The sequence below is a fragment of the Scardinius erythrophthalmus genome (genome assembly GCF_964197995.2).
Source record: "Scardinius erythrophthalmus genome assembly, chromosome: 9".
Taxonomy (NCBI): Eukaryota; Metazoa; Chordata; class Actinopteri; order Cypriniformes; family Leuciscidae; genus Scardinius; species Scardinius erythrophthalmus.
In genome coordinates, this window is record NC_138229.1 from 43,324,049 (window position 1) to 43,351,701 (window position 27,653).

The 27,653-nt window shown below is 37.6% G+C and overlaps 1 protein-coding gene across 1 annotated transcript in view; it reads left to right on the top strand.

Annotated features, from left to right (window-relative positions):
* Positions 1-584: 584 nt before the first annotated feature.
* Positions 585-27,653, top strand: part of tmie (transmembrane inner ear) — a gene marked incomplete at both ends in the record, with an annotated part of 45,852 nt that continues 18,783 nt past the window's right edge. Inside the window, 3 exons of the mRNA XM_081373842.1 lie at positions 585-734; positions 15,843-15,960; positions 16,543-16,692. Coding sequence (XP_081229968.1) covers positions 585-734; positions 15,843-15,960; positions 16,543-16,692 — 418 coding nt within the window. The remainder of the gene's footprint in view (positions 735-15,842; positions 15,961-16,542; positions 16,693-27,653) is intronic.

A 27,653-nucleotide genomic window follows, 5' to 3' on the forward strand; every position in this document is an offset into this window, starting at 1 on the left:
TGAAGTTGGGCTTTTTAACATGGGGGTCAATGGGATTGACTCTCTTCTGCAGCCGGTCTCTAGTGGCCAGTGGATGAGTTGCAGCTTCTGTGTTAGAGAGACCGGAAGGTTGCTGCTTGATTTTTCCAATGAGACTATTTTGGAAAAAAGCAAACAGTGTCAGCCTTTTACAGTTTGCTTTCAGCAGATTCTCCTTCTCTCGGTGGACAGCTGAGCAACAGTTTGTTCACATGATTATTGGGGAACCTGTCGCTGATCCTTTGGCCAGGCAGATCCAAATACAGCGTGTCACACAATTCCTCTGATCCCTTTGTGTGCTTCTGTGTAACTCCCTTCCCCCACAACTCTCGTAACCTCTCTGTGCTCGGGACGGCGAGGCTGTAAACCACACCGGGGCTATTAATTAATTAATGGCCTTTAGCCGTCTCCGAGGCTGGAGAGAGCGTAGTGTGTCTGCACGACTGAAGAGACCAGAGCAGTGTTAATGTAGGGGAGGCGGTGGACGTTTCGCACCGATAGACTATCAATCACCCGCACTATTGTGGTCGTGCGCAGTTCTCGGGGCAGAAGCAGCCGGGGGAGGGATGAGGCGCGGGAGAAGAAGAGGGAAGATGGCGATCGAGGGGCCTGGGCACCATCCGCCGCTAACCCTGGTGCCGTTGCTGATGAGCGTAGCGGCGGTGTTGATCTCACACCACGTCTTCAACGCCGCGGCACAGATACCAGACCCAGAGGTAGGAGATGCGCGGGTGTTACGGCTCTTAAACTGCACTGTCGCTGTGGCTCTCTTTGTGTCGAACCGCTCAGTTTTATGGCACTGGATGCATTGACAGACACAATGGCAGTGATGAGGTTAAACATGCATGTAGTCCCGCTGTAGGTTTCCTGGGAACTCTTTTGTTTAGGGTCCAATTCTCACTAGTTGCTTATTAGCATGCATATTGGCTGTTTATCAGTACTAATAAAGCACATATGAATGCCTTATTCTGCATGATCATATTCTACATCCCTTAATCCCATACCTAAACTACCTTCCTAACTATTAATGAGCAGTAATTAGGAGTTTATTGAGGAAAAAGTTGTAGTTAATAGTGAGAATTGGACCTAAAATGAGACCAATTTCTCTATCTCAAAGTTAGTTCTTATGTTATTATCAAAAACATGCATTGACAGTCAAACGCCGCTGTTTGTTTATATTGCTCTTAAAAAACTCCAGTAGTGCAAGGACACTGTGTTGTGTCTTTCAGACAAAATGACGATTCCTTGCCTAAAGAAAAAATGTAAATTGAAGCAACCAAGGACAAATTTATTTATAACAATCCACCCAGATGGAAAACCTCAGAGAAAAGTGAGTTCAGGGACATCAGAGCTCAGTTTCATGAAAGGTCACTCCCTCAGAGTTCCCAGAACGACTGATGGATGATAAATAAAGAGATTCATGATGTGCATAGCAAACTTAGAGCATCATTTATGTTTCTTTTTTCCCCATTTTATTCACCCAAAGTTCTGAAAGAAACTAATGGAATAGGAGAAATGGATAACGGCTGGTGTGAACTTTGAAGGTCACGTCATCAACCCATTAGCACAGATGATCTCACCAGTTGCATCTTTCTTACTCTGAAACAGGGTTGCCACTCAATTATTGCTATAATTACTAAGAAAATTACTATATTACTTATTTTTAGAGATTTAAACAAACCCCTAACTTAAACATGAGAAAAACATGAGACGCAGAATGAGATTTTGCTCAGGAATTATATTTATGTATTTTTGGCATGACATGCGACAGAATTCTGCATCATAATGCCAGGACAACATAGAGTCATGGGAAAAATGTGCCTCTTCCAGGGATATCCCGAGTTATCTCACGGACAGGTACTGGGTCCGAGTAAGCATGTTTTTTAACTGATCGGGATCCTCAGCCTGATCCTCGATCCTTCATTCGACATCAGCTGTCGTGCCGGTGTCGTGCAGTAGGTGGCGGCGTGCAGCTTCAACTGGGATGGCCAAACCCCATTAAAGGCCCGCTGAAATCTAAATGTCATTTTTTTAGCTTTTAGTAGGAATATGTTAGCCTTAAGGTTATGGATAAGCTAGTGTTCTCCAAAACACATGTAGGAGATATAAGCATTCAAAACTCACAGTCCCTCACTTCTGCTGAAATGGATCAGGGACTTTTATGACATCACTTTAGCTTCTCATCACATCTTCTGTCCAATCATAGCAAAGAGTATAGAAGTAACAAGAGGCGAAACTCAATAGAACGTTCCATTGCAACAAACTCACCCATGCGCAGAGCTGCAGCTCCGCCATCTTGGACTGAACGCAACACCGCTGTCATAGGATTGAACTATACCGGTTCAAATTCAAAAGCGGTTAAATTAACTAAAAAGTAGTTTCTAGTTTTTAATATCTCTAGAGCAGACATCCCATGTCTCCCGGAAGATCCGGGAGTCTCCCGCATATTTATAGCGGCTCCCTGATGCCCGCAAATTAGCTAAAATCACCCGGAATCTAGAGCGAGCGAGCAAGAGCGCGCAGCTCCAAACCGTGTAACGTTAGAGCACACGGCAGAAAGGGTGAGGAAGCGAGATATCAACATATCAACCTAAAATGTGGAACACAACTTGTTCAGATTTTTTGCTTTCATTTTCTTGCAGTTCTAGAGTAAAATATATTTTGTAATATATATATATATATATATATATATATATATATATATTATATAAAATATAAATAATTATATTTTAAAATTTGTACATTTTAATAAACTCAAACTTATATAACTTTTTTCTGTTTCACTTTCATAATTTATTTCACTTCAACAATAATCTGACAAATTAAAACAAGACCAACCATAGTATTAACGTTACAACCATACTAACGTTACAACCATTTAAGTTTGGATAGTGATTTTCATGTTTAAGCGAAAAAAAGGTGACAGTTAAAGGGTTAATTTAGTGATAACAATGAATTAATAAAGCGGTCATTTGCCAGGTTAGGTGTTCATATATCTCTGAAAGTATGCGATTTAAAAAGCCCATTTCGAGTCTTGACAATTTCGACCAAATACATAACGTTAGCAAACTGTTACTGCGGTTATGGGATAGCTTACATTAACGTTACAGCACCTGTTATCGTTGACGTTAGCTCACTTTAAAGTTAATAAAACCTTTTCTACTTTACCTCTCTGGATCTTTGGGGAATCTATGAAATGCTAGTTGATTGGTTGTACACTGGTAGTTGTTGCAGTTGATGGCAGAACACTGTTTTCTTTGTTTGCAATTATTTTCAGACATAATGTTAATGCTGTACAGTAGTTGTGCTACCAGTAAAGCCGTTGGTTCAGTCCAAAATGGCGGCCGCGCTACCGAAGCGCCACCTAGTGGCTGTTGTCAAAACTGCAACGGAGTTTCGCCTCTTGTTACTTCTATACTCTTTGATCATAGGCTCTCTAGAATCTGAAGCTCCGCCCCCTTTGCTATAAACACCACCTGACCAAAGCGACCATTGATACGTGAGCAATATGTGCTGGAGTGTGTGTTCAGTTAATCAAACATTCGAGTTTTATCCCGTTTTCCAACTGTACGTTGGTTAAGAATGAAATGAATGAATTTGAATCCAGCGTATCAATGGTGCCGTCCAGTGCGACTCGCAGTCTGTGAGGGAAACCAAATGCTATTGGCTGTTTGAAAAGGGGGAGGAGCCACTCAATAAGTCCCGCCTCAGCTCCTGTTTCAGTGGGAATTACATCAACGCATCAAACAAAGCTGCGGATCCAAGGCTCTTCACAGCCTTTATGGGGGAAATAAGAAGCTCAAATGTGTGTCAAGCACATGTTCAAGCTTCCATGTTGAGCATATTTATTGCACACTTTTGTAATGAATGACTTGAAGGTCATTTATTTATTGTTTATTTTTATCTGCTGTCAGACTATGTGAGATGCCGTTGCCATAATACATACAAATCACTGCAGTTTCCAGCTGAAATGAGCTCCCGATGCAGTAAAACACCAACAACCTTTATTGCTTTTCACACAAATTATGATTACAGGGGCAGATTTTCAATTAATAAAGACTTTGGTCTAAAAAAAATTAAAGATTTCTGTGCAGTTCCTTGCACAATACTAAATTATGACCTAAAAACAGTTTTACCATACACTGTAAAAATAAAAGGTGCCTGGAGGAACCTTTTGGGGTTCTTCACTTTGCCACACCGGCGGAACCGTCTGTAGATCCTCTAGGCACCCTTTAAAAAGGGCCGGTTCTCTGAGGAACCACACAGGTTTCCAGAGGAACTCTTATATTAGGCACTGTGTGGAACCACTTTGGGTGCCTCCAGGAACCAAATTTCATTTTTTTTAATATTTAATTTCATGTTGTTACTATGGTTACCTTTGACATCTATTATAATAAACAAATTGAACCAAATACAAAATAAGAATTGTTTATTACATATTTGATATTCATTTTTATACATACACTTCCATGCACATGGGGAAAAAAGCTAACTACAGATTAATATCAATGACTACACAAAAAAATAGTGTAATACATAAGCAACATGAATAATCAACCATGTATATACAATAGATAAACAAGAAAAGACATCTCAACAAAATGCATGGAAACACATATGTTCCACTAAATAAATCAATGTAAAAAAATTACATTTGAACTAATTAAAAATGTCCATCATACTTAACTTTAAAACATTTGTGTTTCAGTCCGATGGTTAGTCTAACATCACTGTTTCCAAGTCCAAAAGCTCTATCAGATGCCAAAAACAAACAACAGTGCTAATATACACTCATTGTGCTGTAACCTTTATCTCTATACCGAAATCTCAGATGGTTAGTTATTCAGCTATTTTGAATCATAAAATGTTGAAGTCTGGGATGCCGTTAGACTGGAGACTGTAATGTACACTGTGGCTTTTGAAAAGCTTAAATGTGTGACTTGAATCAACAGTGTTCATAAATGGTTGTTGAGTATTCTCATGAAACAAGATAGAGGAAGTAGAAGTAGAGGCTTCGACCCGAAACAGAGTTAAGGTGCAGTAAAATGATCTGTTGTTCTGTGAATGTTCACTGGTGAATTCAGTCATTTCAATATGAATTCACACAATCAGCAATTTCGTTTGTGGTCAAAAAAGTCACTATGGGACCAAGTTGGTGTGAGGTACTTAACGAGTTAGAAAAGTGAAAAGGTACAGCATCGTTTTCCGTTTGTTTTTCCTCTTTTCTGGTGGATGGTCCAGGCACTTCAGTGATTTTCAGGTCTACAGGAGGATTTTTATTCTTGGTCAAACTTGTATTTCAGCTTACCGAGATCCCTGCAAAGTACAAAATTTACTGTTAGTAATGTTATTAAAGTGATAGTTGTGAAATTTAAATAATTTCCTCAGCCTTGTGACGTTCCAAACCTGTTTGACTTTCTGTCTGTGGAACCCAAAAGCAGATCTCAGGCATAATGCAACCCCAGTCACCATTCAGTTTCACTACATGAAACACAAGAAGAAAACAAATGTGTAAATCATTCATGAAACCATTCTTATGTACACTTGTCTAGTTCAATTCAATGCAACAATTTATGTAAAAATGGTTAAGCTCCAAAAATGTCCCAGAAAAGATCCTAAAAATAATCAATGAGTTCACAACTCATGTGTTATGGGTTGTGTTGCAAGTCTTCTGAAGCCTAATTGCTTTTTCCTATTTATTTATTTATTTATTTTTTGCCGAAAAAGACTAAACTTGAAGTTATAATTCAGAGTTAAAATGTCTATAGCATTTTTTGTGAATCAAACCTGTGATATTATTTTTCTGAGTAACATGAATGAGATTTGAGATCATGAGAAAAGATTTTCAGAGAGTAACTGATTAAAAAACACAAGTACACAGTCAAACAATACAATTTCACACAGAGAAAGTTCATAGTAATAAAGTACAGCATGTGGTGCAGGTAACTTACTGTAATTCAATGTTGCCACTGAAATGTTCAGATTATTTTAGAAATGTAATGGTTGTTCTGGGGAAACAAAAGAACAAAGATGATTATTCACAACATAATATTTATTGACCAGTAAATGGCTTTAAAATGGTATTTGAGAGAATGAGGGCACTGTAGTAAAGTTAGGCTAAACAAAAACAGACCAAACTATAACCTGTTTTTGTTATTCATAACAAACGCCAAGAATCAGAGAATTTTCTAAATTAGTTAGGCTATATCAGCAATTTGAAGACACAGTTGTACAAAATATGTTGAATTGAATGACTAAATCAATCTAAGACAATAAGTCAATCATTTCCATTTGTTCATTAGATCAACGTAGTTAGCATCGCGGCTAAAACCTTCATACCAGATACTGTGCAATAAACGAGTGGTAAACACTGTAAAAACGTAGTAATGTATAATAAATTTAGTTTATATATATGTGTGTTTAAATATATAGTGAGTAGACTCTGTATTTATATTTATTTGGCGAGTTTACAAACCTTGTAATGGAGAGCCGAATAAACGGCGGAAGCATTGATGAGAGGAGCCGTTACTTTCTGATGACGATCAGCTGAGCTTTGTTGCGCGCGAGCAGCGCGAGCATCACTGAAGCGACGACAGCAGAGGAATAGCAGCAGTTTCGTGACAGAATAATACTTTTCTCCTCCTGCTTCTTCTTCTTCATATAATATTATTATTATTTAGTGTTGTTGTTTAAGGTTTAAATGACTTAATAAAATAGGCCTATACTAAATATATGTAAGCTACCCAAGTGAAAAAGACTATAGTTACTGTTAAATGTATTAAAAATGCATTAAAGTATATTTGATTTGTAGGTCTACTAAAAACACACTCAAGTACATTTTTAATACATTTAATAGTACATCTTTTTCACCTGGGTATGTATACTGAATCAAACTTGCCTATAATAATAATAATAATAATAAAAATGCATTAAAGTAGGCTATATTTGTATTGTAGGTCTACTAAAAACACACTCAAGTACATTTTTAATACATTTAATAGTACGTCTTTTTCACCTGGGTATGTATACTGAATCAAACTTAAGTAGCCTATAATAATAATAATAATAGGATAATAATAATAATAATAATAGAATAATAATCTAATTCGGGCCTCACTGAACCATTGGGTTCCTCCAGATGCTGGCTTTAACATTAGAGATCTTCCAGGAACCACTTAAATGTTAAAAGATCTTCCAATAACCCTTTTATCGCATTTAAGTTCCTCTATTTTCACCCTAAAGCACTTCGAGGTCTCATGGTAATGAAAAGGTGACTCCAGAACCTCTGAAGTAAATACAAAGTGCTTAAAGGATCCCATAAGTTCCAGCAAGAACCTCAAAGATTGTCAATGGTCCTCCAGTAACCCTACTATAGGAAAAAGAGCTTTGAGGCACCAAAATTACATTTTGAAGTTCCTTGAGTATCCAACAGGATACTTGAGGCTCCTTTAGTTTTTACAGTGTAGCGCTTGATATTTGCATAAAGGTCCTTTCACACTGGACGCGATTTTGACGCACGAATAATTCGCGCAATGGTTTTATTTTTTGATCAGCTGTTTGTGTAATGAGCGCTTCCACGGCGAACGCGAATGTGCTGCGACGAAAAAACGACTTGTATTTTTTCGCTTCGATGTCGATTTTTTTTTCCTTTTGCGGCGACCGAAAAGGCTTCAGCCAATCGCATACTACAAGGACAGTGATTGTGTGGTGTAGCATTGCCAACCAACTCGGTTATCACGACTGTGAGTATGTTGTGTGATAGTTTTCGTCGTTGTGCTGTGTTGGCTAGAAGGCTAAACTACATCTGGGATAGAAAGCTAATCGTCAAAGATAGAGATAGAGACCGTGTTTACGCAGCTCATGTGATGGGTTTTGACGTGAACTATTCGCAAAGGAACTATTTGCTTTTTCGTTACGCATCCGGTGTGAAAGGGCCTTAAGAAGCAGTGCACTCGTGATGTGAAGACGAGTCTGTGAAACACAGTCAGCACAAAAGAGTCACGATAAAACAATCAGCAAATGGATTATTTTATCTCCCGTTTGTTTTTGTTAACACTATCGGCTGTGTTTAGGGTTTAGTATATGTATTACATTATTTTCAAAAGCAAATGAACCTTATAGCAACACTCACCAGACATTCAATTCCAAAATGCTCCGATACGTATGATAAAACGTTGCCGGATTCACGTTCGTCTGTTTCAGATAAAACTGAACGTGCTTTTAGTGCCACTCTCTGGATAAATAATCTGATCCCTTAAAACTCATCTTTGATCACCAAAATTACATTTAAAATTCCAGCATCAAAATAGCTTGAATGTTACTCCAAACCCTTGCCTCATTTACTATGCGCGGTTCTATGAATATGCAAATTAGCCCCGCCTCCACTCACTCACTCAGCTCAGGGATCCACTCGGTCAACTCGTGTGCAAGCGCATGATCAGAACTTAATCCTTCAGGAAAGTTAAGGGTCATCGTTGGTGTTTTACAAAATGATCATCATTTACAAATGATGGTTAAAGAGAATAACAATAACATAAAAGATCAGTATCCATTCAGTATGCAAATGATTCAATGACATTGTCACCGTTTGATTTTAAATGGCCAAAAATGTAACACATTTGGAGTTTTTTAAGGAAAATTGGTCCATTAAGGAAACATCACATTGCAAACATTATGAGAATGCTAAATGAATGTTCTCTGAACGTTAACAAAAAACATCTGACTAAAACATTCCATGAAAGACGTGTAAATGTTTTTTTTTATTTTCTTTTGCTAATGTTTTGGTGCTCATGTCAGGAATATGTGTGGTAAATAGCAGAAAACGAACTGAAGTGAGATGGGAATGACTGCTGAACAGGAACTGAAAAAGCAGGAATGGTTTAATCATGTCTAATCGTTATGCTGTTTATTCTCCACTGTTTATTACAGGCTTTCAGTTCCTGTGTTTCTGGGGGACTTTAGACAATTTTTCTCAATCTTTAGATGTTCTTGCCTATTAGTAAATTTACCCTTTTGATAACTGTTACTTGTGTTGTAGCATGTGTTAAAGTTATTTTAATGTACAACCCGTTTTGGGTTCATTTTAAAATTTTAACCCAGCTGTACAATTTATAAACAGTAAAAAAAAAAAAAAAAAAGCAGCTGGTGGTTTGTCAAAATGACCCAAGTTGTTTTTAACCCAGCATTTTTAGAGTGTGAGTCTATAAAAACAAAACAAGAATAAAATAAATAGATAACACACCTAGGAAAATGTCTATCAAAAACAGGATTGTTAACATGCAGGCTGTCAAAAGGAGTGTGTGTGTTATTTGGATTGAATTAGTTGCAGAAAATGCTGAAGTAATGTTGAAACTAATTACTGAAGTATATAGAGCTGATCTGAACATCCAGGGTATGGCAAGCACTTTTAACTTTTATTAATTTCCAGGATATGAATTCTTGATATCAACAATTCAGTTTTCACTAGTTCAAGTTATTGATATCAGGAATTAGATTTATACTAGTAACAATGGCAATTTTTGATATCACAAATTACATTTCCACTCGTAACAATGTTAATTCTTGATATCCACAATTACATTTTCACTAATTAAAATGCTCATTCTAGATATCAACAATTGAATTTCAACTAGTAAAAACTATAATTCTTGATATCTGTAATTGTATTTTCACTAGTGGAATGTCACCATAGGCTGCCATTCAAAATCAATTCAATCAAGAATTGAAATTCCAAATACACATATCAGCTTTGTATTTCTTATACTTGTAGAAATATAATTTTTGATATCAATAATTACATTGTTACTAGTAAAAATATGAATTACTGATATCAAGAATTACGTGGCTACTAGTAAAAATGTCTATTCTAGATATCAACAATTGAATTGCTACTAGTAAAAATGTTAATTTTTGATATCTGAAAATGTATTTCTGATATCAATATAATTTCAGATATCTAAAATGCCTTTCTTACTAGTAACAATCACATTCATGATATCAAGAATTAGCATTGTTACTAGTATACATCTAATTCCTGATATCAATAACTATAATTTGAACTAGTGAAAATTTAATATATATCAACAACTTTTACAGTATCTCAAAAACACAGCACTGATGTAGTGAGGCACAAATATACAGAGCAGCAAAACCATCTGAAACCACAGGTGTGCCGTCTAAGACAGAACTGTCACGCGAACACGACTTCAGCTGTTCTCCGACACATCTGTACGGTGCTGGAGACATGCAGTTCACATTCATAACTGATAATCGTGCAGGTTTCTATCAGCGGGCGTCAGGCGCAGTGCTTTTCTGCTTATTAAACACTCATTACAGGGTCAATTACCAGGTGCCGTCAATTCCCCCTGCTGTACAATGTGTAATTCCTACATCAAACATCTTGAGGAGCAGATTCCTGGTTTGGTAACATGTAGTGCTCCGGTCGGCTCAGCGGGAGAAGGGGAAAACAGCAGCATATTTATAGACACATTTATGAGTGATCAAAGGGGTTTCTTCTTCAGTCGGCCGCAGGGAGTCTGCGTGTTATAAGACACAATTATATCATATCATGTAATGCTGGAAGAACAAGCTCTTCATGCTGTTTAATATACATACGAAGACGTTTAAATGTGTGTAATTCATTTCACACACGTGAATGAGTGCGGACAGTTTCAGCCTGTCTCTGCTTGCTGTTCGTCTCGAGTTGTGAGTGATTGTTCCTCAAATAAGAGTCAACGGTTTTATTTCTCTGGATGAAAGTAGAGAAGGGACATGAAGTACATTACAAAGAAAAATATCAATATATGATGTACTAACAGCTGAACTCTCCAGACAGCCGGTCTCGTGACTGAGTGGCTGTCAACAACGCTGAACGAGCCTATAAATCTCTAAATCCAACAGGCCGAAAACATGATGTTTCTCTGTTTCCAAATATACCTACTTGTTTCACTCAAAACCCCTTCATTTTAAGAGATTTTGTTCAAATAAAAGCACAAGTTGTGCTTTTTAGTGGCTTTTTCATTTCACTACTGGTTAGTGCAGTTGTTTGTCTGTACGGTATATGATTTATAAGCAGCGCGGATCAATTTTAGGAGAAGATGGTTGAGATGTGGATTCAGCACAACAGAGATTCAGAGGCTTTAACTTAATATTTTTTACTTAAAAACATATATAAATATTAGGATAAGATGGGAAAGATGCCTCACCTTTACTTCTCTGACCACAGGTGTCAGAGATCTATATCTATATACTAGTGCTGTCATTCATCGCATCTAACATAAACTTACCAGATCCACGAGTCTGTTTTGTGTATGCGGGATTTGTAGTAGTAATTCATGTAGATTTGAAGTTATAAAGTGAAAAGTTAATTGTGGTACTTTAATAATCATAATTAATGGAGTAATTATTTCATAATTTTATGAATTACATTTACATTGACATTAGATTTGATTTCAAGCACATCTTCATTAGTCATCACAACGATTGTGATTTCACAGTCAATTGCTATTGTAAAGGCATACGCCGTTCTGTGCAGGAGCCGAAGCCTGTGTGAAAGACAAGCTCCAGGAGACGTGTTTTACTCACCTTGGAGAATTACCACAGTTTGATGTATGACTTCTCTCAACTGCTCTTGATGTAATCCCAGACTGACTCAGCGGTGGGACTAGATCTCGATCCCTTATTCAAATAGGAGAAGATTAGGCTTTACTGTCATATAACAGGCGAGATATTTCAGCGGATTCACTCTGTATTTATATGCGGTTGTCTCTCCTGAAACTCTGCAGTGTATATGTGGCTGTTGGTCCTCTTAGCATCATGAGAAATACAACTTTTATTTAAATTGACCTATCGGTAAGCCCCGCCCCTTGAACGCAGATCAGCCAATGGCAGTTGAGCATCAGTTGCGCAGGGAAATCGGCATCTTTAGGTTTCACCGACATAGAGAAACATGGGAAGATCCGAAGCTCTCAGGGGTTTGATGGTGTTTATGCTACAAACATGCTAAAACGATGTGCCTGGGGTGCTTGTATCCTGAGACGATGGGCATGTTCATGTATTGAATCACGTGTTCACCAGCCGGTTTCAAAAGTGTGATAAGATTCACACGAACAAACCAATTATCTGCGACTGAATTTATCACTGATGTGAGCGCAGTAACCTGGTTCCCTAAGGGTTCAATCCCAATGAAGATGAAAACTTTTATTTTCTGGTTGTCATACCCTCATTAAGTTGAACTACTATTTAGTTGTGTCCAGATATGTTGGGCAGAGAATGAGCCGAAACTGAAAGTCATCCGAGCGGAGTGCCTCAGGGGTTTGTGCTGAGCCCGTTCCTGCCGGAGTCCCGGACCGCTAATATCTGATGCAACGGGTGGAATAATATTCACATGGTCATTTACGGTGCGGGCCGGGAATCAATCGGCACGGGCGGACTGCGGGTCTGATGCACATTTGACCGTAAATTTCACAAACATTTGACCTTAAATTTGATATTTTTGGATCAAACTCTAAATTTCAATCCAAACCAGAGTTAGTTCTGTCTAAGAGAATGCCTACAGTATATATATATATATGCATTGAAGAGTTTCTGCATGTGAACTGTTAGCTAGCTTGTACAGTATCTGCTTAGACCTGACTGAAACAGGTCTCTGACATTTCTGAATGTCTGGATGGGCTTTCAGCACTCTCTCTATCGATGCGACACAGCAGGAGACATGTGGAAATCTCAGGCTTTATTGAATAACACTGAAACATCAATACTAATTTACTTTTATCTGCCATCTCCAGCCTTACTGATAGGAAATGTTACCCTTTATCTAGCAAAAATATCACTCTAATCAGTCAATACTAAATACTAATGCTTTAAGTCGATGCCAATTATTAGTGCTGAGGCAAGCCTCGCCATTTCATGGTGGCACTTAACCCTTTACTCTAAATATTAAACTTTATCATGTGCACCTTTTACACGACAGACATGAAGGGTTTGATTGTGAAGCTTGTTGAGGAGAAATGTGCTAAAGTTGGATATTTAAGTAACATATGATACGCATACTAAAGCAAATCTCACCTGCTTGATTCCCTGTAAACTATATTATCACCCAGCTCTAATCTGCTAAATTAAGATATTATATAAGATATTATAAACATTAACCTCATGATTTTCAGTAAAGCTGCTTTAATGAAAAGTGCTATACGAATAAAGTTGACTTGACTTGACTTACAGAACATTATAACCTATGTTTTCCATTAAGATTTTATGCAAATAAAATGGAATGAAAATGGCAAGATTTGCATAAATTAAAAAAAGTGCCAAATTGAAAGAAATCTGAAAGACGTCATGAGCATAAACTACGATGGAAACACATTTACTGAATAAATCCCTTGATGTGGTTCCAAAAACTTGTGTGACTTTGCCTCATCAGAGGCTGTGATTGGATAACTGGACTAACCAGCGGACCAATCGCATCGCAGCATCTCAAATGACAGCGTTTATAAGCGTAACTCATTTATGATGGAGGAAAAAAGAGAAAAAGTTTCTTTCCGGTTTGCAGAAACTTCCATTTTCATAACAGATATTTTGCACCGATGTTCCCAGGAAGTGATGATTTTGTTCTCTTGAACACATCGGATGTAAATGATGCTTTATTCGCAGATGTTTCATGCCATATTCCAGTTTTGTGCGCACAAGTTAAATTCAGAAGGAACTTTGGAAGGAAACACAGCTTTCGAGACTTGGGCTGGCCTCCATGACTTCATCCAGTCAGTAGATCACCCAGAACACAGTTGTTATGCATGTGTCAAAGGCCATATAACTCTTTGGCAGGCGAAACCATAATCATGTTGGTACATGACATCTCATCCTCACAGAAGACTAGCAGCTGCTTGTCACCACCAGGACTGTGAGGAACTGGTGTCCAGATGTTCTTGAAGTGACATGTCTTGAGTCACATTGTGATGGCAAACACACACTCACTGTATGACCAGAAACATCAGTTTTTATGTGGACAATGCAGTTGCATGAAGACGAAAAGTTCCTTCAGTGAAAAGCTTTGTATCAGCAGATGGAGACCGGAGACAAGTGAAGTGAAGCCTGTCCACAGGTATGATAGTTCAGGAGTGCAGACTTTGGAAGAAGACTACAAATGAGATGTGGAGTGATAACCCGTGCAGAGGAACTAATCAGCATGTCAACACCGGCGAGTCCTTCCACTAGTGCTCTCTGTATGACACAAACCTGTTGAATTATTAAAACACTGGAAACACACTCTCACCTTAAAGCTGCTGTCACACCTGGAGCCTGAATCCTGCCAGAGCCGACACAAACACTCAAGAGTTGGGTTATCACAGGAACTGATACTGGATATCAGACTTATTTTAGTGTCATGGAGATGCTCTAATGGGTTTAATACTATTGGGATAGTTTATATATATGAAGAGTTCAGATGCAAAAGCCTCTAAGTGCCATCTGAAATTTTTATAAAGCTTGTATATTTAAGTAATTTCACTTAAATGACAATTAATATAATTTGCATTGGCATTTAAGCGAAATTATTGAACTTAAATATACAAGCTTGATAAAAATGATCATTCTAGAAGAAAATGTCAGATGGCACAGAGGCTTTTGCTCTTCATATGTATATGTATATAGTTATTATACATTTTTATTTCAATTTTAGTTATTTGGTAACACTTTACAGTAAGGTTCATTAGTTAACATTAGTTAACTACATTAGTTAGCATGAACTAAGAATGAACTGCACTTATACAGCATTTATTAAACTTTGTTAATGTTAATTTCATCATTTACTAATACATTATTGAAATGCACTGTGAACTAACATGAACAAACAATGAACAGCTGGATTTCTATTAACTAACATTAAGAAAGATTAATAAATACAGTAACAAATGTATTGCTCATGGTTAGTTCATGTTAGTTAACTCTTAAAGTGCTAGCTCATTTTATAGCCGTCAGCATCAAGTGCCATATATCATTTTAAACTGGATAACTTGCAGTTTCAATCTTTAGAATGAATGAATTTACCAGATTAAAGAAAAACGGCAGCACATTTATTATGTTTTTTATTTTTTTTTACTCAACTCAAACAAAACCTCCTGAAATTCAGATTTTTTGCTTTATATAGTTTACTTGGATATTCTAGATTTCCAGATGAAATTTTGTCTACATGTAACAGTCCCTAAGCAAGTTATAGCCATTTATTACAACATTATTATAGGCGATTTTCAGTGAAAAGCTGGTGTTTTTTATTTACTGACAATGCAGATGTGTCCAAAAAAGTTCAGGAAGTAAAATACATAAACACTGTTAGTTACCAAAATCTCGAAATTGAGATATCTCTTATTTGTCAAGACAAATATTCCATGAAACCCCACAAAAATAAGTTTGAACATCAATGGCAAACATTACAAGAGCAAGAAACTATAGGTGATATTAAATATGAAAAACATATTTTAAAATACACTCACAGGGTTGCTAGTGAAACAGATCCTTCAGACGTATGCTAGCTCAGAGTCTCTCTCTCTCTCTCTCTCTCTCTCTCTCTCTCTCTCTCTCTCTCTCTCTCTCTCTCTCTCTCTCTCTCTCTCTCTCTCTCTCTCTCTCTCTCTCTCTCTCTCTCTCTCTCTCTCTCTCTCTCTCCCTCTCTTCTTGACACTGTGATCAAATGAAAAGGTGGTTAAATCTTCCCGCAATCCTTAATCACAGCTATTGTTGCCATTCCCTCCATTTAGGTGGTGCAATTACCTGGAAATAGAAAGAGATGCGGGAAAACATCTCATTGTTTTCTCCCCCTATCTTCCCCACAGCTCCTGCCGACAGACCCGCCGAAGAAGCCGGACCCGGTCACCTCAGAAACGGTGGTGTTCTGGGGGCTTCGATTATGGCAGGTCATTGGCATTTTCTCCATGTTCATCCTAGCAATTAGTAAGTGTCTAAAAGTGTTCATCTTATGTTAAAAGCCATATTGCATTCAATATGATCATGTTTTAGCCACTCTTTCCAAGGACTGAGGCTTTCAAGCTCCAAAGGGACAAAAAGAGATCATAACCTCAGAAGACTTGGAAGTTTTATTGACTATTTTTTTGATACCTTAATGACGCTTATGACACATTTTGTGTCCATTTTGTAGCTTGAAAGCTCCAGTCTCCTTTCACAGTAACTGCATGGAAAAGAGTAACCAGTACATATTCTACCTCTCGTGTTTCACAGAAGAAATAGGCTGTTTTTTTTATAATTATAATGAGGGCGAGTAAATGATAAAATAATTGTTATTTCTGGGTGACCTCTTTAAAATGGCAAGCTATGCATATATTTGCATACAAAATTTCCATAAATGGGTGTCAAAATAAACACTTAATTATTTACACGTCGTGAATCGCATTAAGCGATTTAATGAAATTTCCCCAGAGCAAAATAGCATTTACAGAAGTAAGAGATTAGAGACGCTGCCTGCTGTGTGGGACGACCCTTTCTCTAGATTTCAAAGCTCTCCTCCTCATTTCACAGTAATAACCCTGTGCTGCATCTTCAAATGCCGGATTCCACGAACGAAAAAGGAGATCGAGGCTCGGAACGTACAAAGACAAGCGGCGAAGACGTACGCCAACACACTGGAGACGGTGCCCCCCCTCAACGAGCTGACGGACGTGCCGGGAGGTAAGATCTCTGACCAGTGTGTGTGTGTGTGTGTTGCTCTTCTGGTTTGTTGCACTTTTGTATTCGTACGACCTCATTTGTATGTTCTCATTGTACGGATAGAGCTTCATACTTAAGTTTTTTTATACAAGTCATACATTTTCACATTGCAAACTCATTGCAAACTCATTACAAACTCAATTACAAACTCAAAAAAAGGTACACATTCATGTGAAACTGGTTTGGAGAAATTAATCAGTGCGCATTATATTTATATATAGTACTGTGAAAAAGTCTTAGGCATGTTAGTATTTTCACCCTCCAAAAATGGTTTTGAGCCGAGTGTTTATATCTTTGGCTGTAGTGAGTCAGAAGGAAATATCAGTTTACATTTTGCCATTAATTGAAATAATCCAGTGAGATTTTTGAATGCACAAGGATTCAGACAGCAGTTGTATGATAAATACACACACACACACACACACACACACAGTGTTGCTGAAAGTTACTTAACTAATGCGTTACAAAAAAGTTACTCCCTAAAAAGTAACTAATTGCATTACTTTGTAACTTTTAATGGAACGTAATTATGAAGGACTAAAAATGACAGAACGAAAAATAAATAAATAAATAAATAAAAGTAGAAATAAATAAATAAATGCAGAAATAATAGTAAAAATAAATACATTTTGGTAATATAAATGGCTATTTCTGTATTTTTACATGTATTTATTTATTTATTTATGCATTTCTATATGTATTTATTTATGTATTTATACATTTATTTATATATTTATGTATTTATATTTTTATTTATTTATATATCTATATATGTATTTATTTATACATTTATTTATTCCTACATTTATTTATTTCTGTATTTCCACATTTCTACATTTATTTATTTCTGTATTTCCACATTTCTACATTTATTTATTTCTGTATTTCCACATTTCTACATTTATTTATTTCTGTATTTCCACATTTCTACATTTATTTATTTCTGTATTTCCACATTTCTACATTTATTTTTCCCTGCGCATGTATGCTAATTGACCAATGGCTAACCACGCCCCCAAACGCGATGAGCCAATCACAGTACGCATAGCTAACCCAATACACTTGGACGTTCTCTGCTTCCTCGTCCATTGCAATGCATTGCGGTTATCAGTTTTCATTCGTTTTTATGTTTTTTTCTTGTCATTTTGGCTTTAAAACAGCGTGTGTGTGTGTGATTTTGGTTGGGTGACAGTTGTAGGTTACAGTTTGACAAGAGTTTACAGTTTGACAAAAGCACAATGTTGTGTTTTACACAAATATAAGTAGGCTAAACACTTTGCAGTTTTAATTATGTCCTGTATGAACAAAATGGAGTATGTTTTTATGTTTCCACTGTTCGATCGCGCCCCGGCGCCCGCTCTCTGACACACACACACACACACACACACACACATTCCAGCAATGCAATCTTGACATCGCAGCCTGTCCATTATTCTGCGCTCCCACCAAACGCGAATAGAGCGTCAAATTCGCGCGTATCCGCGTCTAGTTCGACGCTTGAACATTTTGAATCCAAAGCGAATAGGACGCGCGTATAAAGCGAGCATTTGAAGCGAAATAGCACCAAACTATAACGTTTACACTGTGAACTGTAAATCTTTGTTCTGGAGCTGAAGCTTATCGACCTTCTCAACAATAAAATTATTAATATAACCCTCCAATGCATATTTAAGGCCCTTTTGGTGACATCGAGATGATATATAATCTTTCTGTCTCCAAAAAATCATCAATTGCCTCCTGTGAAATGTCTCCTACTGACAGCTGCCAAAGCGCCTGTTACCGAATGTTGACTGAGGGAGTGGAGGGGGCGTGGTTAGCCATTGGTCAATTAGCATACATGCGCAGGGAAAAATAAATGTAGAAATGTGGAAATACAGAAATAAATAAATGTAGAAATGTGGAAATACAGAAATACATAAATGTAGAAATGTGGAAATACAGAAATAAATAAATGTAGGAATAAATAAATGTATAAATAAATAAATAAATATATAAATATATAAATAAATAAATATATAAATACATAAATATATAAATAAATGTATAAATACATAAATAAATACATATAGAAATGCATAAATAAATAAATAAATACATGTAAAAATACAGAAATAGCCATTTATATTACCAAAATGTATTTATTTTTACTATTATTTCTGCATTTATTTATTTATTTCTACTTTTATTTATTTATTTATTTATTTTTCGTTCTGTCATTTTTAGTCCTTCATAGTAATGGATTACTTTTGCGGTGCTTTTTGTCACCTGAGCTGGGCTTGCATGTTTTTTGCTCATTAGTATGGTTGAATTGGATCGTCGAAGGTCAGCAGCAAAGACATTGATTAATAAAGTGAGATTAAATCCATAAAGGCCATTTGTGTAATTTATCATAATTCATTCATTATTGCAGATTTGTGTAATATTCTGAGTTTGCATTTCACTGCTTTTATTAATTTTAGCAATACTGAATCTGTTTTTGTGCAAGTGAGATGAGTAAATGTTCCCTATAATACCCATCATGTTCACACACAGCACCTCTGCACTTACCCACGATTCCTCTCAACACGAGGACAGGAGAGATGTCCGTCAATACACGGGAAAACAAAGGAACCTGCATTACTTATCTGAAAAAGGAACTCACATATATATATATATACTGTATATAGACACACACACATACATGCAGTTTTGGGGAAAGTTACTTTTAAAAGTAATGTGTTACAATATTGTGTTACTCCCTAAAAAGTAACTATTTGCATTGCTTTGTTACTTTTTATGGAACTTTTGTTACTAAAAAACAGATTGATCTGTGAGTTCATCATTGGCTTGTGTTGGGTGGCTGCGTGTGATTGTGCAAAGTCAATCAGATCAGTTTCAATGAATAATCCCATTATTAGCAGATCCATTTTCCCACTGTGTAATAATCCCACATTAAACTATTCAATGAATGAATGCATACAGTGCTGTGAAGGGTTAATCAGCATATGCAGACAGACTGTATGAATACTGGGCCTTTAGTGAGACATAAGCTATTGATGGGTAAAGATTTAATTGAAAATAATGAAAAGTTGACATTGCATTCAACAAGACCTGAAGTGGTCTTCTGTGAAGAACAAGCACTGTTGTCTGGTATCGACCCCTCTGGGAGAATAATGTGTTGTTGGTGTTTCTTATAACTCTTTCACCAAGCATGGCATTGAAACACCGGCTGAACGACTCATCTGCGCATTATTCCCAAAGTCCCGTTCCTCTTCCTTACTCACTTCCCATTTAAATTGGGCCGCCAGTAAATTTCCTTTTCCATTTTTCCTTTCACACATTTCTTCCATATATATGTTTCTTCATTATTTCAGTTCAGATCTCTTGTTCCAGCTGATGTGTCAGATGTGTGTCTCCTGGTCTTGATCTCTGCCTCTGCTTCTCTCTGTTCTTCTCCCTCTCTTCACGTCTCCTGTGTGTGTGTGTGTGTGTGTGTGTTCAGCTCTCGGGGAAACCCCAGCGCTACACACCGTCTCTGAGCAGGTCCAGGCTCGAGGTAGTGGACCGCTTGCTGTGGTCAGAGAAGAAGAGGAGCCAGCCAATCCCGTCGCTTAGACCCATCACGTGCTCTTCCGGTTCTCTGTCCTCAGTAGAAAAGCTTTGCACACTATATCCGACGAAGCTAAACGTGGCGTTCGCAGTGTTCCTGAGGTTGTGTTTCGCCCGCCATTACAATCTGCTGTCAGTAGATGTAAGTGAAAGTTGCTAGTGTTAATGCTAACACTTTACAATAAGGTTCATTAGTTAACATGAACTAAGAATGAACAATACTTCTACAGCATTACTTAATCTTAGTTAATATTAATGTCAACATTCACTAATACATTATTAAAATCAAAGGTTGTATTTGTTAACATTAGTTAATGCACTGTGAACTAACATGAACAAACAATGAACAGCTGGATTTTATTAACTAACATTAACAAAGATTAACTAATACAGTAACAAATGTATTGCTCATGGTTAGTTCATGTTAGTTAATACATTAGTGCTAACTAATGAACCTTATTGTAAAGTGTTACCGTGCTAATGTAAGTGAATGGGTGCATCTTAGAAAATATAAAGTAATGAATGAGTAAAAAGCACAGATCTTTACTTTTTCTTTTTCTTTTTCTTTCTCTGCCTGTCTTTTAAAATCATCCAGGAATCAGTATTGAGCCCTTTTACTCTCATAAACAAGAAAGGTGTCTTAAAGCCTTGCTCTGCCAATGACTGTACGCTGGCCTTGTAGTGCACAACAACTACACCAACAACATATAAAACACAAGTTCACAACACACACTGCAGCAGAATCAAGACACAACACAGCCAAAGCGGTGCTAAGAAGACTGTGCCTCAATAACTTTAATATTCTGCATTTATTGCATTTTATTTAATTTCCAGTTTTACCATTTATAAGGTCATATTGTAATGTAAAGTGTGCAGAGTTATTAAGCACATTTCTCTGAACATCTTTATCATTGCCTTATCAGATGGTGGCAGTAAGTCACTGTCTTTATGAGTGAGTCACAAATGCAACATTTTATCAGTTCAACACACAACAAAGGTGATATTAAAGGGTTAGTTCATCCAAAAATGAAAATTCTGTCTGTTATTACTCCCCCACATGTTGTTCCAACCCCGTAAGACCTTCGTTCATCTTTGGAACACAAATTAAGATATTTTTGATTAAATCTGAGTGCTGGATCACTCCTCCATAGGCTTCCAGTGTGACCGAAACTTGCTGGCCCAGAAAAGTTATTAAAGAGATCGTTAATATAGTCCAAGTGACTCCAGTGGCTCAATCTTAAGTATATCAAGCGACGAGAATACTTTTTGTGCGCAAAAACAAACAAAAATAACGACTTTATTCCACTTTTCATTTCCTTCTCTCTGGGCCTCATAGTGTTTTTGCGCTGCGCGTCTGTGTTGCACGTCATCACGCAACACACACATGACCGGCGTCGGCCAATAGTGAGCCTACGTGGTGACGTGCAACACAGACGCGCTGCGCAAAAACACTACGCAAACCAACTAGAGGTCGAGAGAGAAGGAAATGAATAGTGGAATAAAATCGTTATTTTTGTTTGTTTTTGCGCACAAAAAGTATTCTCGTCGCTTGATATGTTTTTGCGCACAAAAAGTATTCTCGTCGCTTGATATACTCTCGCTGATCAATCGTCGCTGATTGAGCCACTGGAGTCACTTGGACTATATTAACGATCTCTTTAATAACTTTTCTGGGCCAGCAAGTTTCGGTCACCTAGAAGCCTATGGAGGAGTGAGACATGGCTCTGATTTCATCAAAAATATCTTAATTTGTGTTCTGAAGATGAACGAAGGTCTTACGCGGTTGGAACAACATGAGGGTGAGTAATTACTGACAGAATTTTCATTTTTGGGTGAACTAACCCTTTAAGTGACGTACGATTCATTCAAAGCTGCAGATTTGATCACTAATGCAACACCGCTGTGTTGGAAATGCACAACAGTTCTGCTGTGGCTTTTGGTGGAAGGACTGTATTATTAACTATTATTTTGTAGCAACATAGAGCAAACAATACTGACAATACTGTGTTTACAATGTATGTACTTAATATTACATTTTTGTTTGTTGAACTGCTGTATAAAATCAATGTCACATTTGCAATCGTGTGGATATTCGGGAAATATTGCATTCTTGCTGGTCTAATATATGACCAACATTATAAACCAGATCTCACACAGGGCATGTCTCTGAGTCTTACATCGATCTCTGTGCACAGGCTGTGTGTGTGTGTGTGTGTCTGTTCTTCATGATATAGTGCTAAATCCACACTTTTACAAGGCGTCATAATCCACACACAACCTTCACATTCAGTCATACACAGGCTGCTCATGTGGATGCCGTCAGAATATCACGTATTTGATCTTTTATGGCACTGTGTTCTCGTTTACACTGGCATTTTGCCTTTTAGAAATACATGCTTGGTTTTAATGTTATTTTAAGATGGGGTACAATTAAATGAACGGGAAAACAGTTTGGGATGCACTGCTCTTGGCCCATGTAAAAATGAAGAATACTTTGGGCTTTAAGGAAGTGTTGCTCTATTTAAAGGGGAGGATCACGCATCGATAATAACTAATGATTAATTAGCTGAATTAAGCTTCATGATAGTTAGTGAAGTACGCTGGTGCGTAGAAGCATTTCCCTTGTGTTGTGACTTGATTTCATTGTGTTGTTAACTCATGTTTGTCGTGCTGTGCACTACTGGGCCATCGTACACTTTCACACTTACTCATTAGTATTTGTATGTATTTCATGCCAAGTTCGGTTCTACCACACATAAATCTGCATACGTTTGCATAGACAATAAAGTATTCAATATTGATGTATTGAGAGCATCTAAAATGCAAATTATTTATGCATGAACTTTAAAGATGTACACTTTTAAGAATCTTTATTTATGAATATTTAATACAATTAAATCAATAGGATAAAACTATTGTAGTCATGATCATTGAGATACAAAATGGTTTGTTTCACAAGTTCAGCTGCTCATCGAGAGACTCTTCACCCAGACTGGATATGTACTGGATGACAATGACACGTTGCGAAGAGGAAAATTGCCTTTCAAAGGAGAGCATACTGGTTATTTTGGTGCTCGAAAACACAACCGTCCTCCAAACTAACTAAATTCAAAAACACAGCAAAATAAATAATCAATCTACTGGAGTATGAGGTGTGTGTGTGTGTGTGTGTGTCCGTATCTCGCTCATACAGTGTAGAGCAGCGTTGCACGGTTCACCTTCCTCCACTCACGCTCCAGCCCCGCATGCTAACTTAACCCTCTATGGGATGCAATATGTTCTAACAATTAAATATTTTTTCAATAAGTTTTTATTACATGAAATAGCTTCAATCATACAAAAAAAAAAAAAAAATGGGGGGGAGGGGAAGGGCTAATTAGGGAAACGTTGTCATATTGCAACGCTGTACCACAATAGAAAATGGTAAAAAAAAAAAGTAGTTTTTCTATACAATTATGATTTTCTTTTCTATTTAATTGCAAATTTCTTTTAGAAATTACTAGATTTATATACTTGGAATATACTCATGCAAACCAAAAATAAGTAGATCCCTATCATCCCTATCATTGTTCATATTTCATTAATTATTACAATATTTGCGTAATATTCTGAGTTTGCATTTCACTGCTTGCATTTTGTGCAAGTGAGATGAGTAAAAGTTCACTATAATACCCATCATGTTCACACACAGCACCTCTGCACTTACCCATGATTCCTCTCAACATGAGGACAGGAGAGATGTCATTCATTCTACCATTTTCTGAAAAGAAGGAATCAATTTGTTATTTATACATAAATACAGCTATACTACAATAAACGCGTCAAATAATTAAATAACTGCAATCATATTGTTGATGCTGTACTATCTATAAAAAAATCCCAATGGGGAAATACATTACTGCAATTCCACTGTGGTACAGCATTGCCATGTGGAAACATTGATATTTTCTCAATTTACAGTAAAACAATGTTGATTTGTGAATAAAAATATCTAATTTACTTCTAATCAAAAAAAAAAAAAAAATCCGCTGTAAGAAGAGATGTTTAGAAATGAGGTTAATAGAGCATTTTCTGGAGCGCTTCAACAGGCTTTAAAACAGCACATCACTGGCCACCTTAAGGCCTGCCCTTTTAATTCCCATAGTGCAATATATTGTATTTTTTCTGAATAACAAGGAAATGAGTAGAAATGAATTGTTGCCATATGGCAAAGCTGTACCGTAAAGGGTTGAATGTGAAGAACCCGCATTCGTATTGATCTTAGCCATCAGACCCTGCCGGCGCTGCCACGGTTAAAGCCAGGCCCTGCGTTAGGAGCTTAGACTGGGGAGAGGAGAAGAACTGCCTTGGCATTTGTCACAAAAGAAGTGCCAGCGAGTCTCTCTGGCATGATCTGACAGAATGTAAAATTCATGCTGGAGGTGGAGTCCAATTTAAACATGAATTCATGCCCCGTCGTTGCCATCCTGTGGAGGCCTGCTCACCTGGGTCGGCTCGCCAGATGCTGAGAAAACCATCACACCATCACATCAAAGCCGTAAGCCTGCTGAATTGTGTCCACAGTCCAGGGAGATAGCCATTGTCTAAATCTAGACTGGCCCAGACGCTCTGGCCTGAAGAACACAAAGAGCTGATCTGAGACCTGTGCTACATGTGCGCTCATGTAGATGTGAAGCCCCTGAACTGGCACAACCACGACAACTTCTGACTTATCTCTACAGAATGAGGAAGAAAAGTGTGAAGCATAATTGCTTGGTTTAGCAGGAGTTGATGTGTGACTTTTGACAGAAATCTGTGTCAGATCACCCCTGCATCATCAGGTAAGTATCTGATACACTCTTTGTGCACAAACAGAGCCTGTTACTCACTCTCTACCCTTTTAGCCCAACCCGATCTCACGAAATGCGTCTCTATAGCACGCATTGTATTTATCATGCAATTTATACGCGAAAATTCGTTTTTACGTGCATATGCGACACACTGTAAACCCCTTGTGCATGATTAGTGGTGTGGGGTACGTGCATATTACACACCATAAAGTGCGTATCCTATGCACGTAAAAACATATTTTCGCGCATGAATTGCACGATAATCTGTGCTATAGAGACGCATTTCATAAGATCAGGCTGTTTGGCCAATGTAATACCCAAAAGGACAGCAGTCTGCATCTACAACCACTTGAGATTTGATGTGAGCAAGGTCTTTAGGGTTCCTCGACCCTTCTGAACTCCCATGGTGGCAGGGTTATAACAGTTTTAGGGCTAAAAGTTTCGCCTCTGTAAGAAACAGAATCAGGGCCCTGTCTGACTCCGGCTGGCTATACAGCATGACAAACGACTATCGCTGATTATCGATGATCTTCCAAGCTCTTGTAAAACCAAAGAATTACTGCTGCTTTCTGGCATGCGTCACACCATGATTGAACTCTAGTAGATATATCCATCGTACTCCATAACATGGTGTCCGGATCCCGACGCTCTTGGTGTCCGGATCCCGACGCTCATGTCCAGTCCGGTTTCGGTTCAGTGTCGGGGTCAGGACATTCACGCTCCATGGTTTTCCTTTTTTTTTGTGAACACAGAGATTTAGGGTTCACTCCCTCACCATGTGTTCTTGATGAAGTTGTATTTTTTTGTGCCTGGAGGGTTGTTTGGTGTCATCACATGGCTCCTGTTATTTGTTTCTATGTGCCATGTGCTCTTGTCTTGACCTGGCCCTCCTTCTACCTGATCATTAGTTATCTCTCGTTACCCTCCTCATTCGCTTCCCTCTTTATTCTCCCTGTGTTCTCTGTTTTTGCTTTGCCTTATTCCATCCAGTCCTGCCGCCGCATGTTTTCCCCTATGGGGTAGTTTTGTGTGTTTTTGAGGAAGAGCTCACTGCTGCATAAAGTAAAGACAGGCAAAAAGAAAAACATGGAGAGGATCCTGCGGGAGCTTGGGAAGAGTTTATTGCTGAAGCTGCTGGAAAGAATAACTAAAGAAAATACAAAGATGAGAGAAAGGAAGTGTAATTTGTCTCTAATACCAATCTCCTGGTGTAGGTGATCTACAGTACAAGAACGCTATGATGGATTGTATCGAAGGCAGCAGTTAATTTGAGCTAAATTAAAAGGTAATTCGTCATTAAGGAGGGCAGTTTTGGTGCTATGGCTCCGAACCCAGACTGAAATTTATCATTATGGTCCGCTAAAAATGCAGAAAGTTGAAGAAAAAAATCTTCTCTAACACCTGCGACAAGAAAGGGATTGTGGAAATGGGTTGAAAATGATTAAATCGGAGGTTTTGGAGATTTGGCTTCTTCGTAAATGGCCTTATCACTGCATGCTTGAAGTAGGAATGAATACCGCCAGAAGTCAATGAGCTGTTCATGATGGTCAACACAGATGGACCAATCACACCTATCACATCTCCAAAGAGACGTGTGGGCAAAATATCCACAGGTGAGGTAGTCGGTCTCAATTTATTAAGATCAGTTGGATTTAAATGAGTTGACTGGACATTATCAAGAACAGGACTGGAAAAATTAATGAGATGATAAGCGCAGGGAATGCAAGAATATAAAGCCTCAATCTTACTCCTGAAATATAGACTGAATAGAGTGCACGACTCAGGGGTAACGCCAGGGTATGATGTTGTCATAGGATTAACCACTTTATCAAAAGTATTACTTTTGGATTATGTGAATTGTTAAATATTAAATCTGAAACATCCTTAGCTGCTTTGACAGCGAGTTAATAGGCAGACAGGGAATTCTTAAAAATCTCCTGACTTATCTTTTTTTCCATTTATGCTATGCTTCAAGGTATGCTGGTTAAACCATGGGCTTGAGCTAAATTTAGAAACCTTTGTGTTTATTGTGGGTCTAAAATATGAATTAAACAACATAGTGTTGTCCCTGTTTTTGATGCTCTCTCCTTTCTAAAGAATCTGACATTTCTTTATACCTAACGGGGTAATCACACGAGAATAATGCACGTCCTTCCGATCACTCAGAGGCAAGTACAGAAGTATTACATTAAACACGACAGACATATGATCAGACAAACAGCTTTCCTTAACATCAGTGTCACGTAATAGAAGGCCAAGAGAATGAAGAGATAGAACAAGATCAAGGGAATGTCTATGCTCAATTGTGGGACCATTAACATGCTGAACGAGATCAAATGACTCAATGAGTTGTTCAGATTCCTTCTCCAGGTGATGGGAAGGGCAGCAGACATGAATATTAAAGTCACTCAAAATTAGGAGTTTATTCTCAGTGGGAACAAAAAAAAAAAAATGCCCTTAATCATGAATAAAATCCTTATGGTGGTCTATAAATAAGGGCACAAA